Consider the following 23,940-nt stretch of genomic DNA (forward strand, 5'->3'; position numbering starts at 1 on the left):
GCTGCTGTGCCTCAGACAGGAGCTGGAACATTCCCAGCCTCAAGCCCAGCTAAGAAGAATGGGGAAACCAGATTTATTTACCAATTTCTGAGCCATAATCTGTAGCAGACTATCTTGCATATACTCTGGTGGCTGGTCTGGATTAGGTTGGTACCAGTGGGTGATCCAGGCACACAGGGCTGTGCTCCATTTATCCTCATCCCTGCAGCATCACAGGCAGGCAGGACAGGCAGACAAGCCCTTCCTGAAATGGTTCACCACAAGAACTGGCACTCCTGGAGGTACCAGAAGCTGCAATGTAATTTGATGTAACAAGTTTATTGGCCTGATCATGGAGACTCAGAGACTTATAAAATCACATTTTTATTACCGATTCAGTCACGCACATACATATTTATAGCTTTGTAATTGATCACATAGGGCAACACATTAAATTTTAATACAGGGAATTACTTCCTGTCCCTGTAGAACCGCCTTTTGTATCCACAGGAGACAGTTTAAAACATTTACAGCGGAGTTGCTTTTATGTCTGTCATACACTTATTACCAGCTTTGGTCTAGGCAGTTACATTTAGATTTGTTTCCTTCTTTGATCTCCACAATCTGTGGGAAAACATGCATTAGGAACAAGAAGGACTGCGTGACTTTTGAAGCCTGGCATCACTTACACATCACCAGCTCTTGTAGCTTCTCTTTATCAGCTCACATCTCACATCTCTTGTTCTAAAAACCTGCTCTTCCTAAGCCCTGAATGTTTGGGGTTTGAAATTACTCAGGGCACCTGTTAACACTCATCCCCAAACCTACTGATGACCAGGGCTTAGGTTTCTTATACAAACTCAGAATTTAATGAAAAACACCTCACTTTGTCCTGTTTAGTCAGTGTGTGAATTAAGCAGTGACTATAAGTCTTATTAGCAATTTTGGGTCTCTATGAACTGGTTTATTCAACTACTTGAATAGTAGTGAGAACTGACTACTGCAAATTGGTAGTTTTTGGAGTAAGCCTTAAATTAGCAAAGTCTGTTTTGGAAGCAGATTCATTATTTGCCAGGGAGGGCAAGACTGTGGTCAGCTGAAGAAAAGAATAACACCCTAAGAAACCTGAAAACTGAGGTGTTTAAGGAACACTTTGGTTTTGTTACCCTGCATGGCCAAGTTCTGGAGCAGGGAAAAGTCAAAGGGATTGTTAGGGGAATGGGGATGGGGGTATCCATGGAACCTTCCTGGCTGAAGGTGTCCCTGCCCATGGCTGGGGGTTGGAAAAAGATCTTTAAAATCTTTTCCAATCCAAACCATTCTGTGATTACAATTTTCTGAATTTTGTGGAGAGGAAAAAAAGTCTGGTGTAAGTGAAGACAGACAAGCCAACAGAGCTGAGATTTCTCACTGAGGGCTTATCTAAACTGTCCTCAAGTTCAGGGCTTTTGGGGGCTTTGCAAGGTTTGGGATCCAGCTGGCTGGATTCACTAATCCACTGATATTTGCATTATTTGTGCTAACACAGGAAAGATTATGCTTTTATACAGCCTTTCCTGTAAAATACCAGTAGTTAGCCTGTGAAGAGAACACTTCCCCTGCCCTGTTGCTAGGATTGTACATTTTCTGGGGTGTGTGTTTCAGACGTGTGCCTTAACAGCCACATGCTAGAGCGCCATTCCCCTCAGCCCCAGCTCCCCTGGATGATTTATCTGCTGTCAGGGCTTGTTTCACCAACTGCAAGCACCCTGCTAGTACAGTTCTTTTGCACAACCTGGAAATGTTATTCTTTATATGCCAATTGGAATACATCAAATGCATAGTGAAATGAGACCAAATTAACACTTGGGGTTATGTGCACTGTAATTCACAGTAAAAGAAAGACTGGAAGATGTAAAGATGTGTTGAATGTGCTCCCTTCTTGTTTGATACAGATGTGGAGCAAATAGGTTTGAAATTCTATTTTTGCATGCAAATGACAGCAATTTGTATTAACTCCTATTGTGCTAGAATGTAATGTTTTCATCTGATCTGAGCCTTTCTGTCTTCAGATCCTCTTTCTGTTCTTACAGTGCATTTACAACAATCTTAGATATTAATTATCTTGGTAAATTCCTGCAAGAGAACAAACCAGGCACATGTTGTGACATTCTTCTAGGCAATCTAGGTGTCAAACTCATCTCCCTTTTTTAAACACAAGTCATGGATTTATTATATCAGGGCAGATGACTGACCAACTTCTAATTAAGCCCTGTTAAAACTTATATGGTGACTGGATTTCAAATTTGAACTTTGTTGTTTTCAAATCATCTTAAACCTGTCATTTTGTTTTTTTCCAAGAAGGAATTCTGATTTTCCTATTCTTGGGGACATAAAAAATGCCTGAATAAATTAAAAGAGATTAAAATTGGGTTTCAATAGGACCTCACAGTATGAAGTCACTGTTAGTACACCATTATGAAGAACACAATGACTGCAGGCGTGGCTGGCTCATGCCAGGCAAAAGCTAATATTGTTTCACCTTAAAACTTAATAATCAGGCAGCCTCAGTCAATGATTTTCTCTTCTTTAAGAGAGTAATTCATTTAGGAAAGCAGCATGCATGCATGTGTGTAGGCAGCAATGAAATACCTCCAAGTGCCCCAGCGTGCTGTCTCAAGCTAAGTGCTTTGAAAAGGGAAAAGAATTTTAATTTAATTTACAGAACTTCTGTGGCCTTCCACTCATTGAGCAGGGAGGACACAAGCTGTGAGCAGGCATGGGGACAGGCAGCTCCAGCACAGCCCCAGTTCCACACTGGCTGCATGGTGGGGAGGAGGACAACCCTGAGCCTGGCCTTCATCCCAAACCTGTGCTATTGTCTGGAGCACGTGGGGAAAGGCAGTGACAGGGGCTTGCCCAGCCAGGGACAGGTTTTGGTGCAGTCCTAGGGTGGTGCAGGATTACTTACTGACAGGATGTCAGTGAGGAGCTTCTCCCCAGTGTGTGACCCTGCCATCCCCGGGCTGCATTTCCAAAGCAGCCTGTGTTTGTCCTGCTGCACTCCCTGATCTCACTGCTTGTGCCTCTGTGCCAGTGCCAATCCAGCTGCTCCTGAGCTTCCCACGTGCTTCTGTCACAAAGCTTTGAAGCAGAAATATTTTTCTTAGGGAGATGCTACAAATGCAGAGAGCAGCTCCCAGAGCTTGGTCTGACTGAGCTGCTCAGGGTGCATTAATGACAGCACTCATGGGCAGCAGGGTTTCCAGGAAGAAACACCTTCCCTGAAGAAAACAACAAAAGTGTTCTCTGGAAGAGAGCTTTTAACCTGACAGGATTATTAGTCACAGTCAATCTCCCCTGTCCCTGCACGGCTGATGGACTCTTGGATACATCCACACACTTCCTTCTAACAGCAGGAGGATTCAGGAGTGTGACCGTGTTTGCAGGGGTCTTAGGACAAGAGAAGAGACGAGGATCTGACTCCATGTTTCAGAAGGCTTGATTTATTATTTTATTATATATATTATATTAAAACTTTACTAAAAGAGTAGAAGAAAGGAATTAATAAGAATAGAAAAGGAAAGGAAAAGAATGATAACAAAAGCTTGTGCCTGACTGTGATTGGCCATTAATTAGAAACAACCACACGAGACCAATCACAGACCCACCTGTTGCATTCCACAGCAGCAGATAACCATTGTTTACATTTTTTCCTGAGGCCTCTCAGCTTCTCAGGAGAAAAAATCCTAAGGGAAGGATTTTTCAGAAAATATCATGGCTACACAGGAGGAATTCAAGAGTCACTGGATAACCCCAGTTAACTGGTTCTGTAGCAGGAGCCTGCCAGGTACTTGGGGTTTTCCTGAGATATCAGTGCCAAAAGCACTTAGGGCAGCTCTTTTCCACTGGGAGCTTTCCACACTGAGCTCTGTGGTGATCCTGCCTGAGCCAAGAGTGGTGCCAGAAAAACACCTTGTAATGCTTTAAACAGAGCATTTCCTTCCTAACCCAGCTGAGAGTTAGCAAGGAAGTGCACGCTCTGACAAGATGCACTAAACTGTGAAAGCTGGGGCAAAGTCCAGAAACTTTGGATTTGTTTCTGCTCACTCTCCCCTGGCTGCAGTTGTCTCTCATTAGAGGCAGAGGAGTTTGGAAGCACACAGGCTGTTCTCCAGGAACGGGATCTTTATCTCCATCACGTCACCGGCAGGTTGTTAGGAAATGCAGCCTGCAGTGAAGCAACACAAAAAATCTTATGCTTGATTTAAATAATGGTGTTCATTGCCTATTAAAATGTAACTTCTTGCTTTAAAAAAAGATTAATTAAAATGTACAAGAATGCAATTCAGTTACATTTAATGCTTCAGCCCAGTGCTCACTTTTCATCACTCATTCCCAGAAGTAGTATTCAGGGAAGCAAAGCATTCTCAGTTCTGCCATTAAAAGCACAAATGACTATCAAACCTGTTCTTTTCAAAAACCTGGCTCGAGTATCACCATTGTTAGATTTTTCATAACATATTACTTTGGTCATTACTGTTTTGCAAGATAATTGTATCAGTGATCTAACTTTTGACAGGATCCAAAGTGGCTGAAAATAGTTCACTGCAGCACCTTTGTCTTTTAAAGGCCATTTGGGGCTTGTTATTTTAATCCTTGTGCAGCCTGATTTATCACTTCAAACATCTGTCAGCTGTGCTTTGTCTTGAAATTGATAGTGATAGTGTTACTGATTTTTCAAGAGCAGCTGGTAGAGGTTCATTAGTTAAGCTCTCAAAGGGAGTAGATAACTGTAATATTTTTCTTTGTTAATCATCTCTTACGCCTTGTAATAATACAGAGCTTGAAATCTGCTAGAAATGCACAGCTTTTCTTTGTTTCTAACTCGTCGGAAGCATCCTTTCATTCTTTTAATCTGGTTTGATTATTAAAACTCGCGTCTGCATAATGCAGTAAAAAATTGAATAATTGCATATGAGTGGGAAGAGAGAAAAACCAGCCTGTGCTGTGTTGCATTTCACACTGAGAGAGGTCATCGGGGTCTCAGAGTTAACATCCAAACACAAAACAACTCCAGAGAGGAGATTAAGGGCTCTTCCATAATTGATTTTTAATTTAAACTTTACAAGGCATAAAAACCCCTCATGACAACTTCAGTAAAGTCAGGTTCATTTCTAACAGATACAGCAGTTTTCCATTCACGCGCTTTCCCTGCCACACAAAGCAGCCTTCATGGTGAACTGTGATTCTGAAAACATTTCCCCCCCTGAGATCTTGGCCAGCCGGGCTCCAGCTGAGCACCAGGGTGGCTCCTGCCCTGAGCTTCCAGGGCTGGAGCAGCTGGGAAGTCTCCTGTCCTGAGCTTCCAGGGGCTGGAGCATCTGGGGAGTCTCCTGTCCTGAGTTTCCGGGGCTGGAGCATCTGAGAATCTGGGAAGTCTCCTGCCCTGAGTTTCCAGGGGCTGGAGCATCTGGGGAGTCTCCTGCCCTGAGTTTCCAGGACTGGAGCAGCTGGGAAGTCTCCTGTCCTGAGTTTCCAGGGCTGGAGCATCTGGAAGTCTCCTGCCCTGAGTTTCTATGGACTGGAGCATCTGGGAAGTCTCCTGCCCTGAGCTTCCAGGGCTGGAGCAGCTGGGAAGTCTCCTGTCCTGAGCTTCCAGGGGCTGGAGCATCTGGGGAGTCTCCTGTCCTGAGTTTCCAGGGCTGGAGCAGCTGGGAAGTCTCCCGCAGCTGAGGGCGTGTCATCACTAGCGCCGCTTCCACGGGCAGCAGCGCTCACACACAGATAATTACTGCTTGAAATTAGGATTTTAATGAACTGGTCCTGAAACGTGGAGTGAAATCTCTCAGGCATTAAGGAAATAAGCAGGATGGGAAATTATTAACTGTGAAGTTCAGCAGAGGGCTGGTGGGCAGGTGCTGGTTTGGCAGAGGGGCTGTGTGTCCCTGTTCCCTTTGCTGGGCTTTGGTCCTGCAGGCTGCCGTGGGTTTTAGGGACAGGGTTTGTGGGACTTGGCAGTGCTGGATCAGTGCTTGGACTCGATGTTTTTTACACTCCTCTCCAACCTAAATGACTCCATGAGCTGCACCTGCAAGTAGCACAACTTCAGTGTAGATTGAAAACACCTGGCACATCTCACAGGATTTCCAGGTGGATAGGATTGTCTTCTAAATGGCCCTAAAAGTGACTTAATGCCAGATCTCCACCCTAAAAGCACATCTCAGTCTCATAACAGTGTACATGAGTCCATAGTAGCAGCAAAGCTCAGTGCAAAATAGATTGTGAGAATGCAGCCTGGATATTGAAAATATGCACAGAGTGATGAAAAAGCCACTTAAGAATCAGTGGGGGTTATTTGGTGCTAATAATGATAATCTAACTTTTCTGTACCTACTGTATCTCAATTTGATATTTTTATACAAGACTTTTTCAGATCCTTCACAGAAAGGTTTACATTTCTGTTACTTCCCCACCCTTCCAGAATGCCTCATATATAGTGAAGAACTAAAACTACTTAGTGATATCTAAGAAAAAAAGTTTTCCCCAACACACCTACAAATAAGATTTAATTTTTATGTCAGAGATCTCTAATTTAGATTTAAGGCAGGGGGAGGGGAACCCAAAGAGTCAAAATCTTCAAGGAGAGAATTGTTGCAGATTTTTTGGCAAGAAACATTTCTCAGAACAAATTTTCTGTTCTCTCAGCAAAAAGGTAGATCAATTCAATGCATGGATATAATTTAAAAGCAATCTATGCTCTAAGCAATTTATCCGATTGCAGCTGGAGGGAACACTTCAGATAACCTAAAACTACTTGTCAGGGTTGTGAAAAAGGCACATTTTTGAAATAGGAAATCTTTGCAAGCTTTATTTTTAATTTTCACTCTTTTCTTCTGCTGCTTCTTCCTCCCAGTTTTGTTTCTTTACTGAGGTGCTGTTTTAGTAAAACAGTATTTTGCTTGCTTGCACAAATTGGAGAATTTTAAAGTGGTTTTTTTCCCCTGTAAAATATGATACTGAGTTTGAAGTTTCAATTTTCTTTAAAAAATATGTAATGAAATTATGTCAGGAATGGCATGGCCAGCAGGACATGGGACTGGGCACTGTGAGGCCACACCTCGAGTGCTGTGTTCAGTTCTGGCCCCTCAATTCAGGGCAGTGAGGGGCAGAAGCACGTCCAGAGAAAGATCTGGAGCACCAGGAGTGGCTGAGAGGTCGTGGTCTGAGCTGTGCCAGGGGGGAATTAGGTTGGACACCAGGAGGATTTTCTTCACAGAAATGGTGATTAGACACTGGAGTGGGCTGACTGAAATGGTGCTTGGTCACTGGTTGTACTCTGTGGTCTCAGAGGGCTTTTCCAGCCTCAATGATTCAGTGATTCTGTTTACAAGCAGAAAAATCTAATGGGCTGCAAGGTTCAATCATGAAGGCTTTCTTTTCTGCTGAAGCATCTTCTCATTGTGTTTTTAACTACACAAAGCTGGGTAAAATTGCTAAAATAATCCACTTCTGTTAGTTATTGAACAGGGGATTTCTGGCTACCTTCCCTGAGTGAAAGCAGGTTGCAATAGCATTTAAAGATTTCTTAATTGTAACCTCCCTGACTTGTCTGGGGGATTTTGAGTACTCTGCCACTGTCCAGCTGGGGATCAGTCCCCCTGACTCCCAGCTCTGCAGATTCCCCCCATGATGGATATCCTTGCTGGATTTGGCACACTGAACCCCACAGTCCCTCTGTGGCATCGGGTTCAAAATGAAACAGAAATCAAGCAAGTGAACTCTGAATTTGTGACTTAATTTCATCTTTGCACCAGAGTGTTTTGAAGAGCAGATCATTGCCCCAGAAGAGAGAAAACCAACCACAAGAACCTGCTAGTGTTTATTTACTTAGAGTTTAGCAAGGACGAGGCTGTAGAACCTGGAAAGGCATTTTGGGTGCCTGAGGAGTGAGGGCACACTCATCTACAAGGTTCAGCCTCTCTTCTGGATATTCACATCCCTCCACCCCACCATCAGCTCAGTGTTTTGTGGATTAGAGAACCACAGAAGGGTTTGAGCTGGAAGGGATCTTAAAGCTCATCTCATTCCAACCCCATGCCATGATGGGCAGGGGCACCTCCCACCACACCAGATTGTTCCAACTCTGCCTTTTTGCTTCACTGCAGAGCAGCTCCCCTGCATCCTGAAAAATGAGGTTGTGGCTGGATACAACAAGCATGGCACTCTCACACAGTCCTGCTGAAAGATGTTGCCTAGCTCCCAAATCCCTCACAGCATTCCTGACAGCAATCACATCTGCAGCCATAAAACCCTCCACAGCCTCTGTCTTTGAAAAAAAAAATTTAATAATCAGTAAAGTTCAAGCTCAGCTTGTTGTGATGAATTATTGGAGCCCGTCATCATTTTCTTGGGGGGAAAAAAGGACTAAAAGACTATAATGGAACACAATTTTATGGTTTTTTCCATTTAATTGATGACGGGCTGAGTTTTTATTAATATTTCTGGGCTCCAGTGTAAGATGCTGAAAAAGCTAATATGAGATCATTGTATCTGGTTAATGTGTGTGCTTTGCAAAATTGATAAGCCCTGTCAAGACATAAATTATTTAAAATTTGATAAATGTGTTGAAATCACTGAATTTTCAAACCGATAAAGCAGAGTTATTTCTCTTCCCTGCCACACACCCCCCTTCAAACTGGGGCTTTTGTGCAGCCACTCGATGGGGCCACGTTACCTCATGGCCTGTGAGGATCCAAAATCAGCAGAGGGAACCCAGAGGGGTGTCCTGTGCTGCTGCAGAGGGGACACGAGTGCAAACCCATGGGACACTTGGGCATGGAAGCAGCAGAGAGTGGGGAGACCACTGGAATCCTCCCCCAGTATGAGTTTTTCACTGGTGAAACTGGGGGCTAGAGCAGTGGTGGTACCCCCTCCTCTCCAGCAGTGGGACAAAAAGCTCCCAGTGAGCAGCAGAATGGTGCTTCAGAGCTGTTTATTCCAACAGACCAATTCATTCCAGCTAATTGCTGAGAGTTTTTAAATTATTCCTGGCAGGGGCAAAGCTAAAGGAATGATTGCTGGTGATTGATGAATAACCTGGATAAAATTCCCAAAGCACCAGCACTATTAACTCTTGCATGGGGACACCTGCTTTTATTTAGTGCCTTGCCCACAGAGAAAGGCACTGGAGTGAGTTCCAGATGAACCCAAATTTGGGCAAATGGAGAAAACAGAGCATTTACTGATACCAGTGTTTCATCAGTGTCAGCTCATTTCTCAAAAATAGCTCACAGGGAATGTTATTTAACCCTGTGCTGCTCTGATCAGGATCATGCATGGAAGGGGGAGAGTGTGAAGAGCAGTCACCATCTTTTAGAGGAAGAAGCAAAGGTTTGAAGTTTAAAACTCCATAAATATAAACCACACTGCACTGATTTGAGCTGTTCTTGTCGTTCATGCAGCGAAAGAAAACAGCAAGACGTGCTGTGCATGGGGCCAAGGTTGTGTTTCTTACTGGAAAATATCTACAGGCAAATGGGAATTTTAGGGTAACTGGGTGCCATTTTACAGCCTCTGTAGTAAGGAAAAAGATTCGGTGATTTCTGTTTGGAAATGGATGGTTTGGAGGGAATGGGAAAACACTGGTGCAGCAGAGGAGAACTCCAGCAATAGCCATCTGTTTAAATGGATACACTAACTTCCCTAAGCTGGTATTTTTCAAATACCCTACCAGCAATATTTTTCACTATAGTGATGCATTATAGTGAAATGGAAAGATGCTGAGGAAGTCGTTTTTTCCAGCATGTGCTGCATTCTTTTAATACAGATTTTTTTATTGCCCGGAAATTGCTAACCAATGTGAATAAATAGCTGAACAAAGCCATGGGCCCTTCCTCACTAACAGCAAAATGCAGCCAGTGAGGGAAGGGCCTTGGGAAAAAACAAGTGTTAGAGTTGGGTTCTCTTATTCTGCAGAAAGCTTTTTTCAAAACAGGAAAAAAATCTGCACTCCACAAAGGTTTTACATTACAAAAGCACAAACACCATTCACATCTCTGAGCAGTGTCCCCTCGTTCCTGCTGCTGAGGCAGGCACTGAGCAGAACCAGGCAGTTCTTTGTTAAGCTCCTTTTTTTAACTGAATATTTGCAAAACACAACAATTTACCACCCTGAGCCATGAGGGCTTCCCTGCAGCCCTCTGAGCTGGCAGAAATTCTGTCAGCTCCTGAATCTCAACCCTGTAATGAAATTAGTGGTACAAGACAGCACTAGGATGGAGCAGAGTCAAGAATTAAGGCTGTGCAAGACTGGAGAATCCCACAGCCTTGCAAAATACATCAAAAATGAGGAGGAAAAACTGCTCAATCAAAGTAAGTTTGAGTAAGCTCAAGCTGTATGTAAGGTACAGCTTTCTGCCGAGGGATTGCTGTCTGGGCCTTAAACAGGGGCATTGCATCCTTATAATTCAATTTATCACTGATTTCATGTTCCTGTGTTATGAAAGCTGTTCTGTTACCACATGAAATGGCCCAGGTCACTGCAGCTTCAGGGGTGTGTTTCGTCACCCCATGAGTAAACCTCATTTGGTGTAACAACTACATAAATAAAAGTAGCAGTACTCTAGCAAGGTGCAATTCTGTGATTTCACCATCATGGCCTTGAAATACTTGTGTCCTGATACGTTATTGATGTGGCAAACCTGCCTGGCTTCAGCATGTGTTAATGTTTCCCACCCTGCAGCCATCCCCAGCCCTATACCCACATATTTCTTCTTTTCTATCAGAGCTTTCAGCAAGGCACCCCTGGGAAAGCAGCACTCTGCCATCTCATCTGGTGTGAGAGCCCCCAGAAGAGACATACAGCGAGCTCATGGCTCAATGTCCTCTGCATCTCCTCATAAAAGGCCAGGGGAGAGAAGCCAAAGAGCCACTGCAGGGTTTCAATAAGCATTGCAGAAGACAAGAAGCCCAGAAGGATGTTTGAGGGTGTTCCTGTGCCCTTGCCAGAGGACACTCAGAGCTGGGTGCAGGCACCAGCAAAGCCAGAATCCCCTGTGAACCAAACAGCTTTCTTTCCATGTATTTCACCTTAAAATATCCAACCCCTTTTCCCTCTGACTCTGTTGCTCACAGCAATACCAGCTGTAGGTGCCCATGGTTTGAGTGGTCATTAGCATTTTAAATTGCATTTCATTTAGCTGTGCAAATGAGGAAAGTTTCTGGTGTTCCAGCACTGCCAGGCCCCTGGGCCCAGCTGTAATCTAGGAATGCAGCAGAAAAGTCTCTTTTTTGTGCTTCTCAAGGCCCCAGGTCAGGTTGGGGATGGGTGAATGTGTGCAGCACTGCTTGCTTCGTGTGAGCAGAGTCATTCTCTGCAGCAGGGGAGTGATTTCCCTGCAGGTGGGGATGGCCAGCGATCTCAGCATCACACAGCTGATCCTGGGCTGCTGACAGGCTTAGCAGTGGCTGAAGAGCCTCTCATAAACATGACAGAGCTTCACCAGGAACTTTCCATCACAGCAGAAGTGATGTTTCCCCCAGCATCATTATGACAGTGCTATTTGGGCTGGTACAGATCAGCATCTGTCACTGTTTCCATTAGAATCTCCTATTTCCTCGGGTTCCTAGCTCAGCCATAAAAAAAATATAAGATAGAGGCAGAAAGTTGACATACAAGGTCTGGGGCTGAGAGTGATCACTGTTGTCTTTTCTTCCTCCACTTTTAATCTGAAGAAGGAAATAAGGTATTTTTGCAGAGACACACCTGGCCCACTGCATTTCCACCCAGCCGTGGATTTATTTCTAGTGAAAAATAAGTGATAGGACAAGTGGAATGGCCTTAAGCTGAAGGAGCTTTAGATTAGTTATTAGGAAGAAATTCTTTACTGTGAGGGCGATGAGGCACTGGAACAGGTTCCTGAAATTGTTCAAGGCAGGCTGGAAGGTGGGGTTTGGAAATGAATGATCTTTAAGATCCCTTCCAGCCCAGACCATTCTGTGATTTTATGATTTAGCAATAATGTTGGTCACCTTTCAACATTCAAGCTGTGAATATTGCTGCTGTTCCACATTTCATCATAATCACGCATTAGGGGTGATCAGGAAGGACATGTGGTAGTGGGTTTGGGCTCTGGTTTGGAGCCTATTGCTGCAGAACAGGCCCCAGTGAAGATTAAGGGCTTTGGAGTTTCTAATCTTTGCCAGAGGATGAAATGAAAAATTGCAATTTATAGAAATAACAGCTGGATATTGTAAAAACAGAGCCCTATAAGGAACCAGAGGTGCAGGAGGCCCTTTGGGATCAGGAGCAGAGGGAAAAGCAAGCCCAGCACTGAGGTTTCCCTCGTGAGACACGAAGCACAAAATTCCATCCCACACATTCCACATCTGCACTTCGTACTTTGGCTGCTTTAGGCAAACTTCCACCCTGTAATGTTGCTGCTGGAGAGTGAAAATCCCATGCCTGCATTAGTTATACTGGGATCCACCTGGATCCCAGAATTGTGGGATCAGTGATGAAGCAAGAGCAGCATTTGGCCAGCAGCAGTTTGTCACTGGGGACACAGGCAGGACAACAGTGTCCTTTCTTCTTCCCATTTTAAACATCTCTTTGTTCTGTTCACACATTTTGTAGAAATAGATGCAGCTGAAAAAGTTTTTCTTTTGCACATTAGGAGGACTGTGTAAGGCAGTTCTAAACAGAATAGACCCTAAAAACACCTTCTCCAAAGGCATTCTACAAAAAGCTTCTCCAAAGACTTACTCAAGATCTAAAGGACCTAAAAAGTCACATGATCATTTCCATCCTGTTGAAACACAGATCTTCCTTCTGACCTTTGGATCATACACTGGAGTTCTGCATTTCCAACAGGACTTCTCTGCCAGAGAGAGCAGGGAAACACCTGGGAAATGTGTCTGCACTGAGTTGGAAATTTTACTGAGACCTGTGTGTTTGACTCTGAAACCTTAAGGCCATTCTGTCACTTCCAGAAGGAGGTTTTGCTTTCTGATTGCAGACTCAGCTTGGCCTTGTCACGGATCCTAAAACTGAGCTGTGCTGTGTGGCTGGGAGTGCTCAGCACTTCTGGAAGGCTGAGCCTTGCTAAGCACAGGCAGCTGTGCAGCTGAAACCAGCACACCAAAACAGGGCCACGGTCACTGTGTCCAACTAGGGGCACAAATGTGCAAACTAGGTTTGGATCAAATGGAAAAAGCAACACCAGAAAAGACAAATGTACAAGAAATGGTTTAGGAGACAATTGCACCAACAGAACAGGATTTTAAGCCTAAACCTGCTGGAAGGTTGTGGGGAGAAAAAGGAAGGGACTGGAAATTTGTGCAGTTCTATTTCACTCCATCTTTTAGCAGAGGGGTCTTCAGGATTTCCATTTTCCCCAGTCAGGTATTCATCTAACAAATCTGTGAGCATGGGGCACCTGCTCTTGCACATCACAGCCATCATCTTGTCCAAAGGTTGGACAGGAGTCCCCATGGATGTCTCCTATTGAGATTTTTGCATCTTCCATGAGCTATTTTGAGTTAAATCCTTGAACTCTCATAGAGCAGTAGAAATTCCTCATTACAGTGGTCCAGGTGACAGATTCAGACCCTATGGGTATAAAACTAAATATCAATGTCTCCTTCTGTGTCTTGGCTGTTTCATCCCCCCCTTGACCCTGCTCTCTGTCTCTGTTTGGAGCAGGTGTTCTGTGACACCAGCCGGGTGGTGCAGGCCGCGGAGGTGCTGGACTGGGAGGACAAGGATGCTGCAGAGACACTGGTTGACAACGTGGTCCACTCCAGGATCATCAACCCCCTACGGCTCTTTGTCAAACCCTCCCCAGTGCTGAAACACGGCCAGGTGTCCTACTCGGACAGCATAGAAAACTTTTGGGATTGGTTGTCCAACATCACGGAGGTTCAGGAATCTCTGGCACGAACTAAGCGCAGACCTATAGTGAAAACTGGGAAATTCAAGAAAATGTTTGGGTGGGGTGACTTCCACTCCAACATCAAAACTGTAAAGCTGAACCTGCTGATCACGGGGAAAATCGTCGATCACGGCAACGGAACCTTCAGCGTTTATTTCCGACACAACTCCACGGGCCTGGGGAATGTTTCTGTCAGCCTGGTGCCGCCCTCCAAGGTGGTGGAGTTTGAGCCATCTCCACAGTCCACGCTGGAGACCAAGGAGTCCAAGTCCTTCAACTGCCGCATCGAGTACGAGAAAACAGACCGCGCCAAAAAAACTGCCCTGTGCAACTTTGACCCTTCCAAGATCTGCTACCAAGAGCAGACCCAAAGCCATGTCTCCTGGTTGTGTTCCAAACCCTTCAAAGTCATCTGCATTTACATCGCGTTCTACAGCGTAGATTACAAACTGGTGCAGAAGGTCTGTCCCGACTACAACTACCACAGCGAGACGCCCTACCTGTCCTCCGGCTGAGCCGGCCTGGGGATCCCCATCCCACAGAAACGAGCATTCCCATCAGCCTTCTGGGGAGGAATGTGGTTTCCTGTCAGGTTAAAAAGTCTCTAAAAACCGTAGCTGTGTTCGTGCTGTATCGTAACTAATCCAGCTGTTTATGTAACGATCGTTTTCCTTTGAGGCCGTCGCGTTTCAGCTCTCTCATCGTCCGTAAGGGAACTGCCAGGCAGGCACGTGGCAAGAATCAAACTAAATTATGTCTGGAATGAACATTGATCTTAAAAATCACTTTTTTGAACAACTCCATGGCAGAGAGGTTGTGTTTTATTTGAAGTGGACAGCACTTAGCAGGTCCTGTTTCTCATTGGGAACTATAGGTGACAATAGAATGAACAAGTGATGGAGCAGCCTCAAAGCTGCTCGTACCCAAACTTCAAATAAACAGCTCTCCCACTGCTTTCATAAAGAATGTTACACAGAGGGCTCAAGTAGTCCAGTCCAAATACTAAGAGGAAGTGCTAATTCTTTGATAAAAAAGGAGAGAAATCTGCATTTTTATGAGTTGTAGTAGCTGTAGGTGTTCATTGAAGTGAAGAGTGAGTAGTTCTTCCTTCAGACTCCCTACCCATGGATATGCAATGATGTAATTAGACCTCAATGAGCTTTAGTTTATTAGACCCCACAGGTGTGCACATGTGGTATACATCCCTTCCTCCCCTGCCCACCACTGGGTTTGATTCCTCTCACACATTCACACAAGCACACACACCCCAGTATTAATTTTGCAGCAACAGAGAATCTGTAAATACCTAGAGGAAAGATAATCTCTGTTTAAGTCAACCTGGTCTCGTGGAAGGTGCCTCTACCCATGGCAGGGGGTTGGAACTGGATGATCTTTGAGATTCATTCCAACCCAACCCATTCTGTGATTCTCTGAACTGTAGCAGGGGCTGGCTTCCAGGAAAAGGAAGCAATTATTTTGCTATCCAGCCCCTGAGCATTAAAGTGCAGCAAGGAAAACACATCACAGCACAAGGATGATACCTGAACCAGCAGCTTTCTCCTTCTTGGCACCCGTTGTTCCCTTAGCACTGCACTGCACACCTCAAGTCAAAGTATCAGCCATGACAAAGAGAGAGAACAAAAATCTATGCACCTTCACCTCATAAAGCAGGTTTGAAATTTTAATATAAATACCCAGCCAGGCTTTCCCCTAGAGCAGCAGCAGCTCCCTGCAGTGCAGCTGCAGCAAGGGAGGGTCCAGCTGTGGCCCATGGTCGGCTCTGGCCATGCAGCTCCAGCATCACCCCTGTGCTTGCTCTGGGTATTGATCTGCTGCTGCTGCTGCTGCCAGTTTGCTCTCCTGCTCCTCGGTGACAGCTCAGTGTCACAGGTCCTGTGGAAGGAGCTGCCTGGGGAAGTGCTGATTGCCTCAGTCAGGCTCGCACACAGGGTTCAAGGAGTTACACACAGCTTAAATAAAGCACTATTGAAATACTGTTTGGTGATGTGCACACACACAAGTGACTGTGGCAGCTCAGAAGGACTCACTCATGAGAGTAATTCTGATTTCCTTGGTAAAGACTCACACAAAAAAATTACTCTGTTAAAAATATACGAGTAACTGGGTGATTTGTTTTTCTCTTTAGGTGACAAATTTAAATGTGTGGTTTAGTTTGATCAATAATCTAAATGTTTTCCTTCATCTTATTTCATACAGAGTCTCTCCTGGTCTATAATGATGTTTTTTAGTTTGCCTAATCCTGTCAATTCCTACAAGTTGGTCTCTTTGTATTCTGTATAGCGTGTCCTTGCCCCAGCTGTACATGAGCTTGGATTTATTGCTACGAGTTCAGTGCTTGGTGCTTTTGTAACTTAGCTGTAAGCCATGATTTTATTGCCATGTATTTTTACTCAGCACTGTAGGAAATTAAAAAGAAAACCCTACATGCTATTTATTGTAGAGTATGTGGAAACCATGTATGTATATACACTTAAATATGTGTACATATACAGAACATATGTGTACATGTATTTGTATGTAAATAAAGAGAGTTTATTAAATCTGGCACTTGCTTGTGGCCCGTTTGATGTTTGGTTTTAGATGTTGTATGTATGAAGGGACAAAGCAAAAAACTAAGGCACAGCAACATCTCACATCTCAACATATCTTCTCTCTGAACACTTTTGCCCAGCTGGAATTTGTTTTTCTAGGAGATATTTCAATGTGTGCTGTAGTGAACTGTGCACAAGCCCAGGCAGAGTAGGTTCAGCAGCATTCCATGAGACTTGAGAAATGAAGCACATGTTTTGGCTAAGACAACACTTAACTGTTCAATAATTGCACCAGGTACATTAAAAGTGAAGGGGAAAGTTTAAATTGGACAACATTCCCAAGCAGGAACAGGCTGGGAGAGAAGGCAGCTCGCTGCTGATTCAGCCCTTGCTCAGTTCCTCATCAAAAGGGGAGCTGGATTCTCCTCCTCCCTGGCTGTGGCACTTCCCAGGCTGAGGAATGGGAGAAAATCTCACCCCAGTCTCCTCCATGGAGCCCTGACACAGGGAAACAGCCTGGAGAAGAGGGAGGGAGCTGTGGTACCAAACCCCATCACACCCAACAAGCCCCCACCACTCTTCTTCCAACCACAATAATCTATGAATCAGCCTAAAAGCAGTGGTTGGTTTTTCTTTCAGGTCAATTTTGAAAACATCACAGTAAAAAAAAAAAAAAAAAAAAAGGCAGTTACATTCTTACTGCAGTCAAAATCTGCTTAAGAAGAAATTATTTACACCCAGCAGGGTAAGCAAAAAACAATGCCATGATGACAGGCTTGATTAGGTCAGATGTCATGCTGCCCATGTAAACAGAAATAAATGTGATTTCATTTCACACAGACAGGCCATATTTTTAAAAACATTTTCCTGTGTAGCAGGTGACTGTTTCAGACAAGTTTCAAATTGTTCCTATTATGGATCTTATTAAAAGGATTTTGACACTTGAATGATTAAATACCATTTTTAAAAGTGTCTTGAGTGGGCCATGACAATTTATGATTGCAGCAACTTAATCTAGAAGTTTTTAATATACAGCCTTTATTTAATCCCAATCTCCACAGGACAGATTTGCACACATTTATATCAGTGAAAATGTCACAGAATCATGGAATACCCCAAGGTGGAAAGGTCCCACAGGGATCACTGAGTCCAGCTCCTGGCCCTGCACAGAACAACCCAAAAATCCCCCCTTGTGCCTGAAGCACTTCCTGAACTCTGGCAGGTTTGGGGCTGTGACCACATTCCTGGGGAGTTCATATTAAATATATAAACTTCTTGCTAAGTGCCTTTCTTATTGTTCTCCCCACCCAATGGGGATAACATTAAAAATTTCCAATAAGAAACTTATTCATGACAGACATATAAAGCCTCAGGTCTTTTCTTTAGCCAGCACTCTGTGCAGAGCTGCAGAAACCAAGCACATCCATGTTTTTATAATCATTCCAACTTAAAGAAGAAAGTAACAACTTGAGGGTTTTTTCTTCTCTTCACCCTGAAGAATTTTGTCCTCTGGACCTTCAGGTTTCTGGGGTTACACATTTGCTTTTTAGGGTGAATCTGCAAATGAGCAAACCCCTGGATGATCCTGATGCAACTGGAAAAACTCTCACAGCAACCAAGCTTCCATGCAGATCAGCATCCTGTGCTGCTTTTCTTTTTAAATTGTAATTCAAGGATATTAGAATTTGCTATTTGTTTTATGCTCTGTTGACCAGCATAATCTGGATAATGTTTTATTTATAGTATAATAATGATTCGTCATTAGCACTGTCTCTATTCAAATTTGCACAGTTGAAAAGACAATAACAAGCTGCTCTACACTAAGTAGCTCAATGAAACACACATCAATCAAGTGGATTTTTAGCTGGAGGGTGTCTAGTTTGAAAAACCAGACTTTGCCATTCCCACCTCTCCCTCGTGAGCACCTCCTGCACGTGTCCATCAGGAGCAGCATCCTTTGTTTTGGAGCTTACAAATCAAGTGGGTTTACAGAAGAGGAGCTGAATTATCATGAAATATCCTGCTTGGTGTCAAACCATGCCTCCCTTGGGTGTTGTTGAGCTGCAAAACCTGCTCAGATCTGCAGCCAGGAGTGATGGGAACTGAACAGAGTCCACAGGACACGGCCAAGGCTGCTGCCACCAACTCCCTGGCACAGCTCTGCAGCCCCAGATACTGGGGGTTGTCAGCCAGAAGCAAGGCCAGACCTCTTGGTACCCTCAAGCAAGAAGCCCAGCCATCCTGACTGAATTTTGAAAGGAAAAAAGAAAAAAATCACAAAAAATTGCTATTTCCAAAGATGTAATTCAGTCTCCAACTCAGCACAAATCCAGCACCAGCTGCAGCCCAATTAAAAAGCAATCACAGTCATGGGAAAACAGTTTAGCTGGAAAAGAAAAAATCCTACCTGCATAAACAGTGGTAAGACTCTAAAATAGACTCCAAAAGAAATATCAGCACCTTCCTATTCAACAGGAATTGAACAGCAACCAGGTCAGTCTCTTGAACTGCTCTCTGCTTTTGTCCTCAAGCCTGAACAGAAGGGGAAAAAAACTCCAGTGCTTCAGGGACTTTTTAATGTCTTTTCTTCATTTTATGGAAAATGCAGGACTTTTTAATGTCTTTTCTTCATCTTATGGCAAACTCACTGAGATCAGCTCAGCTGCCAGAGCAGGTGCTGATCACACCACGGGCATGGCTTGGAGCCCACATGGAACACTGAAAGCTGGACCCAGAGACCCTCCTGGCTCGCTTCCCACTGGGAATGTGCTGGGACTCCTCACCCAGACACGAGGGGCTGAGCTGCACTGAGGGCTCAGGGTGATGAGCATTTCCCTGAGCAAGCCAAAAGCTCAAACAGCTTTCCCAGCTGCCAGCAAAGGAGCGATGTGGGAAGCTGAGCTGGCCCATGGGGACACCATGGACTCTTCTGGCTTGTCAAGAGGCCAGACTGGAACTCTTACCCAGAGCTGGGCCATGGGAGCAGGGCAGGAGCACCACAGGATGTGGCCTGATAGCACTGATGCCTCAGGTTTTAGCTTTTGTATTTTTCAGATTCTGTGCTGCTTTAGTGAATACTTCTGAGCTTCATATTAGGGGATGGTGAACTCCCTTCACAGAGTAGGGAGATAAAACAATTCTTTCTCTAGCTGGGGACCAAGGACAAATGATTCAAATTTCAGGCCCAAGAGCATAAACAATGTGGGCTGAAGAGAGAAAAACAAGGATGGGACTTCATAACCTAAAGTTGTGATTGGAGCAGAACTGATCAAAGTGCGAGACCTCATGAGTGGTCATGCATTTTGTGACCATTTTGGTTCATCTTGGGTGCAGCCCTGGCTGGGCTCTTGTGCTGCCCAAGGTGCATCCATTGAGGCCTTCTAATAAACCCCTACTTTATTCTTTAGCTCTGTCCAGTCTCTGTTCTGGGTCAGCCTTCCCAAGGCATCAGCAGGAGTCGAGCACAGCCACGACAGAGCAGCCCCTGAGCAGGAGCTGCCCCAGGAACCCCTTCCAGCACCCAGGGCTGCCCTTGCCTCTCATGCAAACCATCACTGGAAACCAAGGCAGCTTTTTTGGCAGCCTGGTCCCACACCAGCATCCAGCCCTCACCCTGCTCCCTTGCCTTGGCAGGCCTTCATTTGCCCCCTCAGACTCAAATCCCATTTGCTTGTTTTCTTCCTCATTCCCAGACAGTTCGTGGCTCTTTCATCATTACAAGCCAATTAAACCTCGGCTACCTTATCTTAACAGCTCCAAATAAGCTGGTGATCTTCCTGAAAGGTGATACATTATAATTGGTTCCAAACTGGCAGGAAAGAGAATAGTGAAACATGAGACTTGGAGGTTATTTGAATTAGCCCTGAAGTTTAAAATGACCAAAAACTCACACCCACCTGAAGCTATCAAGGTGTTTGCTTTGAACTCCCAGTCACTGTTGCTTCCCAGAAAACAAAACTTGGCATCTTTTGTGCTGGAGATCCTGCCTGGAGCAACCTGGTCTAGGGAAGCTGTGGAACAAGAGAGTCTTGAAGGTTCTTTTCAAATCAAATTATTTCATTATTAAACTGATAAACACCTAAACAGCCACCAGATAAACATCCCAGATATGAGGTTTTAGATGGGTGGAGAGCACTCACACTCCTGCCCACATCTCAAAAGCCCCCGATGAAATGCAATTCACACCGAGCTGTTCTGGAGAATGACAAAGAAAAAGAAAAATCAGCCCAGGTTTTCAAAACACATCAAGTTCATTTAACTTGGACAGGAGAAGACTTAGCAGGAAAGTGCTCTGAGAGGAGCTGTCAGTCCCTCCTAAGCCAGCAGTGCTCCTTCAAAGAAAAGGTGGCAGAGTGTGTCTGAAGCAGGTGATGCTGAGCACTGCCAACCTGGGAGCACAGAATATTTAACACAGATTTCTGAGCAGGTAAACTAAAGGATTAAAAACCATTTCAAGTTGCCATATTGAAGATGATAAGCAAGCCTATTTATTAAATAGTACTTAGAGCTGCTTAATTCCAATCCACTTCTCATGTCAGATATATTTAACTGAGGCGTTTCTGACTTCAATCGGGGAAGATTTGGATTAGCCAGAGCACCGGGGGGAAAACAACACAAGCCGAAGCACCCAGCAGCTTGAAGGCAATGCCACACAGGGAGATTGATCTGCCCCGAGGAAATAACCCCTCTCTTCCCTTCCAGCACTGGGTTTTAAAGTGAAAATACTACAAACACCAGGCCTGCAGTGTTTTGTCACAGCCAGGCACAAGCTGAGTGCCCCAAGCAGAAACTGCAGCACAGAGGAATAGTGTGCAAGGTGTGCAAGGTGTGCAAGGCTGCCCTCATCCTCCGGGTCTGACAGGATCAGCAGTGTCCAGACATTTAGAGATCCTTCTATCTGGCAAAAAGAGGGGAGAGAGAAATCTATTTTGATCCACCACCCCAGTTATCTTTAAAACAAGCACAGCCCCTTATTTAAAATATGAGTACTGAATTGTGTTGCCAGAAGCAGATTAATTGCAGCTTCCAGGAAAAAAAAAACCTCTGAGCTTATTTCACACCGACTTTATTCCCATTTGAATTAAGTTCCTTATGCTACACCAACTCATTTGAATTTTTTGAATTGGTTTTGCATAGTATCATTTACTGATGTACTATCTTTAATTACATAACACACATACACTCTCCAACTGCATTATTAATGAAAGTGTTTTTAATTAAATGGCTCTCAGCATAATATTCAGTCATTAATTTCACAAGCTCGGGATGTGGAGAGATTCCATTCTGATGGTCTGGGGAAGCTCTGTGCTTCAGATGAGGGACACTTGCAGAGTGATGGTTTTTGAGAGGAGCTGGAATCATTATGAGCACAGAATTGCCTCCTGAGCAGCTGCTGCTGCAGTTCTGCTCTGCTGGGCATTGGCTGTGCTTCGGCTCAAGAGCTCCTTTTGCTCTGCCACACTTCAGCACTGGTAATTTGAAAATGCCTCTCCCTGGACCCGGCGAGATTCTGGGGTGAATAATCTCAGAGTCATCTTTTAGGAACAATTTACACTTAGACAATGGCACTAAGGCTGCACCCAGGGCAGCAAAAAGCTTCACATCCTCCTCCCTAATTCTGGTCACCCACCTGTCTCCACTCTCAGCCTCTCAGAAGTGACAAAGAACGTTCTCACTCCTGGGACAGGAATTTTATTTTGCCCATAGAGACACAGACACACCGGCACATCATGCAGCCACTGCTGTGAGCATCCTTCACACTCACCTCCTGCAGAAGTCACCAATTATGGCCAAGAGGCACAAAAGCAGCATTTTAATTTTTTTTTTTTACTATTTCTTCATGCAGAGATGGCAGGAGGATCTCTTTTCCAGCTTGGAAAAGAAGGCTCACCAAGGCAGTCCTGTACAAACTTTTCCCTTCCTCAAAGTCTGCAGGAAGGATTAATTTTCACCTCAGTTTATGCCTTCTATCGATTGATGAAAAAGAAGTTCCATTTAAAATAAAAAGAATTCCTAGGACAGCATTTTCCAGGAAGACTTCGAAGGTCTTGAAAGTAATTTTTGTCTTTTTCTAGAATAGCTCAAAGGGACTGGAGAGCAGCAAGACTGCACACTACAGTACCAGTTTCATCTGTGAATTACGTGATAAATTCTGTCCACCCTCCCCAAAGGCAACTGCATATAAAACTGGTTTTGGAATGGATTTTTCCTGGGACTCAACATTTAATTAGCCTCTAGTCCAGATAGCCCTTTTGTTTTTGACTAACAAAGTCCCTCTCTTTAAGAAATCTTCTAATTTCTTGGGATTAAAGGTTTTTTCCTAGTGCACACAGGGAGGGGAGAGGCTCTTGCCCATCCCATTGTCCCAAAGCAGAACACCCTGGGTCACATCTCACTCACCACCCCCTCTGCCTCAGCCCCATCTCCTGGCCCTTCCAGCCCTGCTCCTTCACAAGAAAAAGGAAAAATAAAACCACAAAAAACTTTACTCTGTCAAAAACACACTAAACATGGACCTCCAGCACATTTACAGTGGATTTTTGAGAAATTGCTAATATTTTTGTATGACAAGATTAATGATAATATATGCCCACATTCCCAGCACTTCATGTCTACATAAAACATTGTGCCATAATGAAGATAATTGAAAGTATGACTTCCATCAATATTTAATTAGCATTTGGTGCTAACTCATTATTTCAGTGCAATTAATTTGACATCTTGCTGTATGGCCTGCACAGATTTCCTCCTGGAGGGTTGTTTTATTGGGGGGACACAAGGAACACAAGACATGTGCACCTTTCCCAGGGATCCAGGGGGGCTGTGAAATAAGGGGAATATGACTGACATTTTAATCTGCTGCAGGATACAAAAGCACATTTAAGCTCACAATGAGCATTTGGCTCAGGTATTTCTGCAGTAAGGGCAATATTCTGCTAAACCAACATTTTCAGAAAACAAACTGTACCACCATCACACCGGGCTCTTCCATGTCTGTGTCCAAATCCCTTCTCCAGGCTGCAGAAGGACACACATGGTGTCAGCACACAGCTCTGGGGACCAAAGAAAGATTCTCTTCCCTTCCAAATTGTTTCTGCAGTTCTTCCCAAGAGCAGTGAGAGTAACCCTGCTACTCTGACTCAGGAACAGGTTCCTGAGCCCAGCACTCCCAGCACAGCCAGAATCTCTCCCTCTGTCATTTCCCTTCACTCAATCCCAGCAGCCAGGAGAGGGACACAAAATTAATCCTGCAAGGTGCAAATGGCAAAGAATACTTGCCTAACAAGTGAAAGGGACACCAAGTCCTTCCAGCCCAAACCCACTGGAAATAAAAGCACTCATCACCCTCTGCTTATCCATCATTTGGTGAATCTTCTGTTGAGGATGTAAAATAAAACAATCACAACATAACAAACTGCAAGTGCCCCATTGTTCCCCTGGCTGCTCCCACTGAAGTGCCCTCCCTCACTTCACCCCCAGCTTCACTCTCGGAGCCA

The 23,940-nt window shown here is 44.4% G+C and overlaps 1 protein-coding gene across 1 annotated transcript in view; it reads left to right on the forward strand.

Moving 5' to 3' along the window:
• Positions 1-16,470, forward strand: part of NXPH2 (neurexophilin 2) — a 35,232-nt gene extending 18,762 nt beyond the window's left edge. The window contains exon 2 of the mRNA XM_064718856.1: positions 13,664-16,470. Coding sequence (XP_064574926.1) covers positions 13,664-14,407 — 744 coding nt within the window. The 3' untranslated portion in view covers positions 14,408-16,470. The remainder of the gene's footprint in view (positions 1-13,663) is intronic.
• The last annotated feature ends 7,470 nt before the right edge of the window (positions 16,471-23,940 follow it).

This window comes from Zonotrichia leucophrys, chromosome 7 (genome assembly GCF_028769735.1).
Source record: "Zonotrichia leucophrys gambelii isolate GWCS_2022_RI chromosome 7, RI_Zleu_2.0, whole genome shotgun sequence".
Classification (NCBI taxonomy): Eukaryota; Metazoa; Chordata; class Aves; order Passeriformes; family Passerellidae; genus Zonotrichia; species Zonotrichia leucophrys.